Source organism: Propithecus coquereli, unplaced genomic scaffold (assembly GCF_000956105.1).
Source record: "Propithecus coquereli isolate 6110/MARCELLA unplaced genomic scaffold, Pcoq_1.0 Scaffold27, whole genome shotgun sequence".
Taxonomy (NCBI): domain Eukaryota; kingdom Metazoa; phylum Chordata; class Mammalia; order Primates; family Indriidae; genus Propithecus; species Propithecus coquereli.
Window position 1 is genome coordinate 9,830,528 of NW_012148285.1, and position 11,461 is coordinate 9,841,988.

Below are 11,461 nucleotides of genomic sequence, written 5' to 3' on the forward strand. Positions count from 1 at the left end.
ACATGTTCCATATAGGGGCATGTTCCCAATAATCACACACTGATTAGAAGATAGCAACTATATTTACTGCTTGACATCCTTAGAGAAAAATCGACTTTTTCTTTGAAAAGTAAAATGAAGCAAGATGATTCCTCCCTCTTTTTGATATTTTTCAAAGGCTTGGGAAACAGGCTGGGGCAATATTCCAGGGAGCAGCAGCAGCTACAGTATGCAGGAACAGGAAGGGAATTTGGTTTGGGAAGAGCTCAAGGGGACAGGACATTTAAGGTTTGGAATCATTGGCTAATAAGCCACGCAGGGTGGATCCCATCTGCCTCTTTCAAAGCACAAGCTCTGCACTCTTCTTGTCACAAACAGGGGGCAGTCTCTGTTAATTAAAGCCGGGAGCAGCAGCCAGAGTGAGTTTCCTCTGAGGACAGGAGTCAAATGTCCTGGTGACAGGCAGTATTTTACAGAGCTTGGAGGCAGATCCTGAAATGGACTTTTCTGTCCATATTTTGTCTCTTTTCTCTGAAGTATTTTTTAAAAATCAAATTTAGAAGTGCCTTAAAACCCACAACCCTTGCAAGAAGGTGTCTGTGACCCACTGATCTACCATGTCCCTGGTTAACTCCTGCCCTGATGCTTGCTGGGAGGAACCATGGTGGGTGGAGTGGGGACAGGGGTATCAGCAGAGCCCTGGATTAGGAGTCTGGCATGTGTAACCAGCCCTGGCTTTACCATTTGCTCGCCATGTCATCTCCCACACAGCCCTTAACCTCTCTGAGCCTTAGCTTCCTGGATAGGAAACCTGCTAGAAGATCCCCTTCCAATTCTGATTTAGCATGTAGAAGTCTCCCAACCCCTTTACGAATGTCATGACAAGTAACTTCGTCATCTGTGCCCTAAGTGTTCCTTTCTTCTCTTGGTTTAAGACAGAGTCTTGCACAAAAGATATTAATTAATACAGCCCATACATTTTTTTTTTTTGAGTGCTGATCATGTTTAGAACTGTTCTAGGTGCTGGGGGACACAGTGAGAAAGTCAGAGCCTTTCCCATTTCAGACTTTACATCTCAATGTGGGGAGACAGACAAAAACCGTAAATACATGATATAACATAAGGTGGCTAGAGGGATTGGAGGTCTGTTTTATGCAGTGGTTAGAACACAGGCCTCTGGCTCAAATTTCTTGGGTCAAATGTCAACTTCCCATGTTCATTAGCTGAGCCACCATGGGCAGCTGGCATAACATAACTGCTTTGGATCTCAGTTTCTCCCTCTGTTGTGTGGGTCTGGCAATATTGACTAAGGGACAGGGAGTGACATGAGATCAGTCACTCAGTGGTTCAGCAAATATTTCCAGATTGTTTGCTCTATGCGAGGCACTGCTCTAAGCTTCTGTGAGGAGGTGCTTTTAGAAACAGCAAGCTTAGTGGGTATGTTGCAAGCCCTGAATAAATGTCAGCCTTCATTAGCGCTCACACACCGATGCTTGTGTTTGTAGGACTCACGAGGTGGTGGTGGGTGTGGGTTGCCAGTCATGACAGACTTACCATACTGTCCTATTTTGGGGATCCTACTATAACGAATCTGATAAATTTGGATTAACCAATCTCATACCGTCCCCAGGTGGGTTTGGGATATAATACTCCTGGATATGCCCTATCCGTGTTGCCCTGGTGTGTATTTGCAAATCTCTTTTAAAACATCATAAGGTGATGTTGCTTCAAAGAGCAGGGGTGGTGAAACTCCCTCTCATTTGGAGAAAACTTGCCATAGTCTCAATAAATCCTCCCACGCTTTTTCAATGGAGACCCTAGTATATAATTTCACAGGTGGTCCAACTTCTGGGGTCTTTGGAGATGCCCTGAAAAGCCCTTGACTGCAGCCAAATGGAGAGGAGGGCTGTGGAAACATCCTCTCTCTGCACATCGCCTAGCGGACTGCAAGTGTATACTTAGTTAAAGCAATTAAAAACAAAACGCCGGGGCGTGTGGAGATCTAAATTTGGTGTAGCAGCTTTGGTGCAAATCTTGTTCTGGGGGCTACTGGAGTCAAATTCAAGCAGAGGAGAGAAAGAAGTGGGAGGGGGCCTGTGGATAGCTGGAATCACTAGGAGAGAGGGGGCAGATTTGGAAACACTGAGAGAAGACTGCAGGCTGGAAGCTGAGGAAGCAAGGCCGAGCTCCGCAGCCCCCGGTGAGGATGTCCGGGGGAGGCAGGGTGTCCGTGGGGACAGGGGCTAGCTGGCTCCGGAGACCGATGCGCGGGTCCCAGGTCGGGGAGGGTGACAGAGGCTGGGTGCCAGGCCTTGCGCTGCGCCAGATCCGGGCGCGCAAAGGCGACGCCGCCGCCGTGTGCCCTCCTGTGGAGCGCGGGGAACGCTGCGGGGGCGAAGAGGGACAGAAAGCTGCAGGTCCCGGGGCCTGGGGGAGTTCCGAGGAAAGACCTTGCAGGACACGCCATTGCCTTGGCCTTGCCGCTGCCCCTCCCTACCCTCTAAGCCTCTTTGACTAGTTCATCCCAAGCCCCTCTCCCAGGGGTGCTTGCTTACCCCTGGCCCAGGGGCTTGTGACCTCTCTTTCCCGGCTCAGCCTCGGTCCTCGCCTCCGCCCAGAGAGTTGGGCCATCCGGGTTGTGCGCAGGGCTGGTGAGCGCAGCCAGGGGAAGGGCAAGGCGGCCCCGCACGGCTGGGAGGGGCGATTCGGACCAGACTGCACCCGGTCTGCCTCGGAGTGAAAGCCATCTAGTCTGTCCCCATCCTCTCGAGCCACCCTTCCCTGGTGGGCAGACTCCGGCCGCAGCTCCTGCGCTCGCACCCCTCAAAAAGCCACGGGCTGAGTCGCCTCTGCGCTCTGGACAAGTCTGTGCCGCGCCTCCCGCCCAGAGAGGGCGCGGGAGGTCCCGCCGCTGCCCTCCACCTGCCGGGAAACCCGAGCTCCTCCTGCTGCCTCGGCGGCGCGGAGCTCGCTCCTCCCAGCCCGCCCGCCGGGCTCAGCTCTGCACGCCCCCAACTCGCTCCCGCCCGCCCGAGTCACCTCTCCCCGCGCCCCCGCCCCTCCGGAGCTCGCGCTCGCCCCCCACCCCCCGCGCCTCTTCTGCCCGCCCTCCTCCCCTCCCCCTTCCCTCCTGCCCTCCCTTCATTCCACAAGTGTCGCTTCGCTCTTCCCAGCGCACTTGGCGAGCCGAAGAGGTGAGAGGGATACTGCGAGCGGGCGCGGGGCGGCGAGTCCGGAGCCGCAGGCCCCGGCGAGGCGCGGACCGCCCCACTGTCCCCTGCTCCCCGCCCCCGCCTCCCCCGGTGGCCGGCCGGACCTGCACCCCGCGCTTGCCCCCGCTCCTCCTCCCCCCGCCCGGCCCGGCGCGCTCCTCCCCGGCCGGCCCCTCGGCGCGCGGCGCGCTGGAGGCGAACGCGGGCTGAGCCGAGCGCAGTGGCCGCCGACCACCGAGCGCCCCGCGCCGCTCCCTGCATGTGCGGCCCGCGGCGGCTCGCAGCCCCCGGCAGCAGCCTCGGCAGCTTCGGCCGCGCCTCGAGAGGCGGCTGCAGCGGCTCCAGCGGCGGCCGAGCGGCAGAGCCCGGGCTGGGAGACACGATGCGCCGCGTCCTCCGGCTGCTCCTCGGCTGCTTCCTCACCGAGCTGTGCGCCCGCGTGTGCCGGGCGCAGGAGCGAGCGGGTCACGGGCAGCTGGCGCAACTGGGCGGCGTGTTGGTGCTGGCGGGGGGCAACCGCTCCGGGGCCGCCTCAGGAGAGGCCGGCGAAGGCGCTGGGGTGTCGGACGCGCCCCCGACCCGGGCGCCCACGCCAGACTTCTGCCGGGGCTACTTCGATGTCATGGGCCAGTGGGACCCGCCGTTCAACTGCAGCTCGGGCGACTTCATCTTCTGCTGCGGGACTTGTGGCTTCCGGTTCTGCTGCACGTTTAAGAAGCGGCGACTGAACCAAAGCACCTGCACCAACTACGACACGCCGCTCTGGCTCAACACCGGCAAGCCCCCTGCGCGCAAGGACGACCCCTTGCACGACCCCACCAAGGACAAGACCAACCTGATCGTCTACATCATCTGCGGGGTGGTGGCCGTCATGGTGCTTGTGGGCATCTTCACCAAGCTGGGGCTGGAGAAGGCGCACCGGCCCCAAAGGGAGCACATGTCCAGGTGGGCTGCCTCCCTTTCGTCCCCCCCGGGCTTCGCTCTCCCTTCTCTCCCCTCTCCTCTTCCCCCCCAGGCAATGGCGCTCCCCCTCTCCTGCATCCCAGCCTCTCTGCTGGGGGATGTCACCCGGGGAGCCAACTTCGGCTTGGAGCACGGAGAACGGGCGCTGGGCTCAGCACAGGAGTAGGTCTGAGTGAGTGTGTGTGTGTGTGTGTGTGTGTGTGTGTGTGTGTGTGTGTGGGTCTCTGCCCCCTCGCCCTCTTGCCGCCCCCTCCTGCCCGACGATTGAGGCGGACTTGAGACACACAGCCTGGGAGCCCGTAGTCCCCAAGTCTTGGGTTTTGGGGAGGGGGCCCATGGCACCCCTCGATTCCACATGCTAGCTTCTAGGTAAACAGGGGCAGGCGAGCCGAAAGGGAAGGGGGGCGTGTGTGAGCCCGCGCGCGCGTGTGTGAGGGAGGCAGGAAAGAGTGAGTGCCGCCTGCAACTCGTACGACTCGCGAAAATGAGGCTAAGGAGGTGGAGTGAGGGGAGGGCGAGAACAAAAGCCTTGCTTGGAGCGGCCGCCTCGCTTTCCCAGAGCTTCACCGTCCCTGGAATTGGGACTTCTGCTGCCCCCGCCCCTTAGCCCCCCTCGCCCCACCGCCCCATCCCTTTCTCGGGCCACCACCTCTCCCTGCCCGGGGCAGCGGCCACGGCTGCACCCCTTGCCCTGGCTGGCACGGCCTCCAGTGGCCCGAGACCCTCTCCGCGCGCCGTCACCCTCTAAGCACCCTGATCCGTCAACTTTCCCGTTTGCCTTATTCGTTATGCAAGTCCCAGCACGGGCAAGTCGCAGCAGATGGGAGAAGGCATTTGGGGATTAATGGAGCTATTTGCCTTTTGCTTTTTTTAAAAGTGTCTAAATTGATTCTCACAACTCAGTAACTTTGGAGGCGGAGGACGCAGCCACGAGCACTGAGCCCTCGGCCGCGGGAGAGAGGCGAGGGCTTGGGGTGAGGGCCGGGCGGGTGGGGTTTAAGAAGCTACGAGCCGCCTGCAAACAGCTGATGGCCCGGGCGCAAGCTTTAACTGTCCCCTTTCTCAATCTGGTTAACGAAGTCGCTTGTTTCCGCTCCTCCTCCGCCCCCTTAGCCCTCCGCTGGGGGCCCGTGTGTGCGCGCGCGTGTGTGTGCACGCGCTCCGTGTGCATGCCTAAAAAATCTGAACAAAGAGACCCACCAAAAATAGGCAAAGGAACATCACTACCTCACTAGTAATTATTTTCTATTTATACGCAGAGTATCCGATGAATTTTTTCGCCAGAGGGGAGGGATTTGGGGAGAAGAGGTGAAGAAGTTCTCCGTTTGGGTCAGCAGGGAGGTGTGGGTGGATGGTGGGGTCTTGCGGCACAGAAGTAAGCTCCGAGGGGCTTCAGGAAACCTTGACCTACTAAAACGGAGTAAAGCCCTGGCCCCACCCACCCCCTGCAATCGCAGGGTGACCTGTCACCTGTCCCACCGGCTGGGCCAGTTCCTATTAATTCCCGGGGTCTGCGTTAAGGGGAGGGGAGAAATGCATGCAGGACTGCGGCAGCGGGTGTCGCCTTGGTAGGGAGAGTATCGCTCAGAGACAGGTAGGCTGCCTTGCAGATTCGGGTTAACTCCTGCTGAAATCTCCACAGCCCTTTTCTGCAAACCAGCTCTTTCTTAAAGGAGCCCTCCTTGGTGGTTGTCGGGGTGGGAGGTGGGCAGGTGGGGAGAAAAGCTAACCTTTGCACATCTCTAGGAGAAAGTGATGCTAGATCTAGCCCTCTTTGATCTGCAGGTACCTAAGGGCCCAGCAGGAGCCCAACTTCCTGGTCCTGCCCCCTTGCAGCTCTGCTGGGGGGAAAAATGACTCCAGCTAAAGCTAAAGGGGTTTCTGGCTACATCCTTCTGCAGGTAACAGGGAAAGTCTGCTTGGAGGTAGAGCCTAGGGGTACCCAGTCCTGGGGTAGCAGAGCCTCCACACGAGACACAGCCTCTCCCAGTGTAAATTTTGGGAATTCCAGAATGGAGTGAAAGTGCATCCTTCTGAAAAGAGAGAAATGTCGATTTTTACTGCTGGCTTCTAAGGCGTGATTTGCAACCTTGAGGACTGCTTAGGATGACCAGGAGTGCTTTAAAAAAAAAAAAATCCTGTCGCCATGGGCCCCACTCTAGGCTATATAAATCTGAATCTCTAGGGTGGGACCTAAGCATCTATACTTTTGAAAAGCTCTCCAGGTGATTTTAATGTTCAACCAATCACTGCTAAGGAGAAGGAACTAACACCTGCTGAACACTGTACCAGGTGCCAGGACTGTACCAGGGGCGTGTGTAAACACTCCCTTATTTAGTTCTCGCCACTACCCTATGAGACAGGTGCTGTTTTAATTCCCTTTTACGTGCAAGAAATTCATGGCTCAGGTGAGGTGCCTTGCCCAAGGTCACACAGTTAGAAAATTGTGCAATCTCTAGTCTCCTGGTTTCAGCTGTGTCTGGGACAGATGTTTTCAGATCAAGTGAGCATCAGAATCTGGAGAGCTTCCTAAAATGCAGATTTTTGAGTTCCATCCACAGAGCTTCTGAGTCAATAGGTTGAAGGGGGTGCAGGGGCAGAAATCTGCATTGAACAACTCCCCTGAATGGCTCCAAGATGAGGTGGTCCAGGCTTGAGGAAACACTGGTCTTTGGTTTGGGAATATTTTACAGGGTTAGGGGATGGATAAATTAATTCAAGAGAAAAAAAAGGGGGCCAATATGACACTCGTGTTTGCTTTCTCCATGTATGTAACCTTTCTGTGGTGCTGGGGCTACCCCAGGTACCTGCCAAAAATGTATTATGCAGTTAATCATTTGGAGTCCCAGCTAGGACAATTGGCTTTTGCCTGATGGTGCTAAGGGGTGCTCTGGTGGGGACCAGCTTGCCATCAGAGAGGCTGCTAGAAGGCAAGGCAGCTTCCAGGTGAAGTTAACCTGTGGGCCACAGCCTCTTAATTTTTGTCTGGAGCTGCAAGGGACACTAGAATGGGGTTTGTTCTCAGACAGCCTGAAAGCACCTTCTCTTAAAATACATAGAGCAAGTGGCTGCTCCCTCACTACAAACTTTGCCCCTGGTGACCAGTAAACTTGTGTTTTTGAGAAGAGGCCTCCAAGATGTCAGTTTGCAGGCTCACAGCCCTGGGCATGTGGCCTGCTTCCTTTTGGGCTGATTAGGTCTGAGAAAAGGAGAAAGAGGGATTCTAGAGAGGGTGGGGGCTTGCATGCAACCGTGTGGGAACTGAACAAATGCCCACTCAGCAGCTGCAACCGCAGCCACAGTCAACCACTATTAACTGGAAGAAATGACTGCCCGTGGTAGCCAGCTATGGCTACAAAGCCGTGTGGACATGTTTTGTTTAGTCTACAAGGTATTTCGATTTACGTGTCTTTATTTTAAAGTTCTCAATTTTTTTTTTTATGGTGAAAACCTTTAAACATACACAAAACTTGAAAGAATAATAAAATGAACTCTAGTATATCCTTCATCTAGATTAGGGTTTCTCAGCTTTGACACTGTTGACATTTGTGGTTGGGTGATCCTTTGCTTGGGGCGGGGGGCTGTTCTGTGCATTGCAGGATGTTTGGCAGTGTCCCTGGCCTCTACCCACTAGATATCAGTACCACACATACCCCTCACCCAAGTTGTGACAGTGAAAAATGTCTCCAGACATTGCCAAATGTCATCTAGGGGCCAAATCGCCCCCACTTGATAACTGCTTATCTAGATTTAACAATTATTAGTATTTTGCCATATTTGCTTTATTGCTCTCATGTTCTCTCCATATATTTTTTACTTTCTTTTCCCACCTTCTCTCTTTTCCCTCCTCCCTCCCTCCCTCCTCCCTCCCATCTCTCTTCCCTCCCTCCCTTCTCTCTCCTCCCCTTTTCCTCTCTACCTTTACCCTCTCCTTCTCTCCCCTCCCCTTTTCTCCTTCTCTCCCTCCTCCCTTCCTCCCTCCCTTCCTTCCTTCCTTCCTTCCCTCTCTGAGACATTGAAAATAAGTTACAGACATGAGACTTAGTCCCTAAATATTTCAGCATGGAACTCCCAAGAACAAGGGCATTCTCCCACAGCTCCATTATCATACCCAAGAAAAAGAACAAAAATTCCAGAGTATCGTCAAATAGCCAATCATATTAAAGTTTCTCAGTCATACTGAAAATGTCTTTTAGAGCCTGGTTTTTCAAATCAGAATCCAGTCGAAGCTCATTGTATTTGGCTGTGAAATCTCTTTAGTGTCTATTATGCGTGGTGTTTTAAAACCAACTTGGAACCAGTTGCCAACATTTAAAAACTGGGAGATTTCACACAGACCTCTAGATTTCGGATTTCTCTGGAGAATTCAGTGGGTCTGGTGACGTTGGACCTGCATTTTCACATGCAACTGTTGGTTGCTGCCGAGTGGTGACTGCCCCCTTTAGGAAGCTCCAGGGTTCATCGCAGTGGCCACCTCCACCCAACTCACTCAATTATGTTACCTGAAGCCCCCAGAGAGTCCATCTGGCTGGTTGGACCAGCACAGGCTCCGGTCAGATGGCCTGAGATTCAATCCCGGCTCAGCCCCTTAACAGCTGTGTGATCTCGGAAGGTTGCGTCCCCTCTCGGAGTCTCAGGTTCTTGTCTGTAGTTGAGGATTCATGAGACTGGCCTTGGAAAGCAATTAGCCCGGGACCATCACATGGTCACTGCTCAGCAACTATCACCCTTAATCACCATCCTTGTTGGAATTTTCTGCCTCTTGTCTCCTGAAGAGAGTGGTGTTATATTGTGGATCTTGGTGACTAGCCCTTGCTATGTTATATTTATTTAGCTGTGTGACACTGGGCAAGTCTCTTAACCTCTCTGGATTTGCATTTTATTATTATTTTATTTTTATTTATTTATTTTTATTTCAGCATATTATGGGGATACAGATGATTAGGTTACATATGATGCCCTTACCCTCCCTCCCCGCCAAGTCCGAGCTTCAAGTGTGTCCATTCCCCCGGAGGTACGCATCGCATTCATTGTTTGTGCATATTGGATTTGCATTTTAAGCTGAGCAGGAGGAGCTGGCACGTTCAGAATAGGAGGGAAGGTGCACGTATTAATATGACACATTAAATGCATTTCAAAGTATTGGTCTAGGTGATGTTGAAGAATCTTTGTTGGTTTTGCAATTTTGCCGTAAGCTTATATGTAAATTCTCATTTAATTTCATGGTGCTTTCGCATGGGGTAGGCTCTATGACAATCTGCTGTTTACAGAGGCATAGCTTACTTTCCAAGAGGATGAACGCACCACACCCCTGGTGAGTGGAGGAGTCGGACTTCAAACCCGGACAGTCGGAGGCAGGATACAGGTCCTGGACCAGTAGGCTGTACTGCCTCTGAGTGCAAACCTGCAGGACTTCCAGTCTTCTCAGCTCACAGGAAATGCTTGATGCTCTGCAAACAACAGCACGTGCATCAGGGCCAGTTCAAGAAGCCACCATAAGATCAAGACTAGGAATGTTTTCTGCATCTGCCCCTGGCAGGGCCAGACATCTTGGTGGAAGCGCTGGTAAGAAATGACCTTGGGGACAGAAGCACATGTTTGAAGCTCTCTACACTTGAAGCCAGTAGGGAACACATGTCATTATTTTGTCCACCTTCAAACAGAATTGGAAACCCGAGTGGCAAATTGCATAGCACAGTGTCTTGTGTGTTTTTCAGACACACTTCAGAAGAGCTGGCGTCTCTTGCAAAGAAATGGCATCAAGTGACAAATGTACCTCCTTCCGTTGCCTTTTCTCTTGTCTTCCAGTTTCTCTGCTGCCTCCTATCTTTCTACACATTGTGGTTATTCTGTGGCTTTGACCAGCTTCCCAGCCTGGAGAAGGCCATGTGTACATGCATAGACTGTTGGCTACAGAAAAGTAGCCGGGATATGTTCCTTGCAGGATATGTTTGCCTTTTCTTTGGACACTGAGTCCTTGTATTTTAAAAGTCAACTTCGTGGAGGAATAATTTACATGATAAAATGCACCCAGCTTCACAGGTGTTGACAAATGTCTATACCTGTGTAACCACTGCTCTAGAAAGTAAACTTATGCCCATCGCCCTTGCATTCTGGAAAAATAAATGATGCTTCTTGAGAAAGAAGAAATGCTCAGGAATACTATTCAAGTGTTTCAAAATCAAAACATAGTTTGGACATTGGGACCCCTGGAGGCTTTGAAGCAAGGTACCGGGCCTCTGAGCTCTGTTTGGAAATATTGGGGTCATACATTTGTTCACTGTCATTGGAAAGAAAAGAGATGCAGCATTTTCTTTTTGTTTCTCAGATATGCTGAGCTCATTCCCACCTTGGAGCTGCTGTGTTGGCTCAAATTCTCTTCCGGCAGACTTTGCGTGGCTGGTTCCTCCTCGTCACACAGGTCTCAGCTCTGTTGTCACCTCCAAGAAGCCTTGCCTGACCACCTGCTTAGCCACTTAGCCGCTCCCCACCCCACCCACGGACGCTTGAGCCTGTCACTCAATGTGATTCGCTTCATTTTACATTACGGTCTAAAATTAACTTATTAATGTACTGGTTTACTACTTTATTATCTGTCTCCTTCCATTATCGTTCACAGTAAGGAACGCAGCGACATTAACTGTCTCTTCCACCCCATGGTTGTGTCTTGACTGCCTACTATAGTACTTGGCAAATAGGAGTTCTGGTTTCTGACACCCTGGTTCACATGGCATAAGAAAGTATCTCTCATTCATTCATTCATTCAATAGGTATTTATTCAACACCTGCCATACGCCCAGCACTGTGCTTAGGGCTGTGAGAGAACAGTGACTAGTACACATGCGATCCCCACCCTCACAGAGCAAACAGCCAAATACTGGGAGACAGGAAACACACGAGGAAAAGTACAAGAAAATTGATACTCAGTTGAACCTGATGAAATTGCCAATATTCAGTCATTTTCAACTAAAAAATGGCAATGTTTCAACATAATCATTCTGAACTGGGTTAAGGGATATCAAGGAAAAATGTGGCTTCTTCAATAAGGTACTTGTATTAGACAGGGTTCTCCAGAGAGACAGAGCCAACATATAAAGAAATTTACTATAAGGAATTGGCAAAATCTGCAGAGCCAAGTCCTGGTTGTAGTCTGAAGGCTGGCAGGTGGAGAATTCTCTCTTATTTGGGGGAGGAGCAGCCTTCTGTTCTATTTTTTTTTTTTTTTTTTTGAGACAGAATCTCACTGTGTTGCCCAGGCTAGAGTGCCGTGGCGTCATCCTAGCTCACAGCAACCTCAAACTCCTGGG

At 52.3% G+C, this 11,461-nt stretch overlaps 1 protein-coding gene across 1 annotated transcript in view; it reads left to right on the top strand.

Moving 5' to 3' along the window:
- Positions 1–3,176: 3,176 nt before the first annotated feature.
- The window catches only part of SHISA9 (shisa family member 9), a 254,482-nt gene continuing 246,197 nt past the window's right edge, over positions 3,177–11,461 (top strand). The window contains exon 1 of the mRNA XM_012647617.1: positions 3,177–4,136. Coding sequence (XP_012503071.1) covers positions 3,451–4,136 — 686 coding nt within the window. The 5' untranslated portion in view covers positions 3,177–3,450. The remainder of the gene's footprint in view (positions 4,137–11,461) is intronic.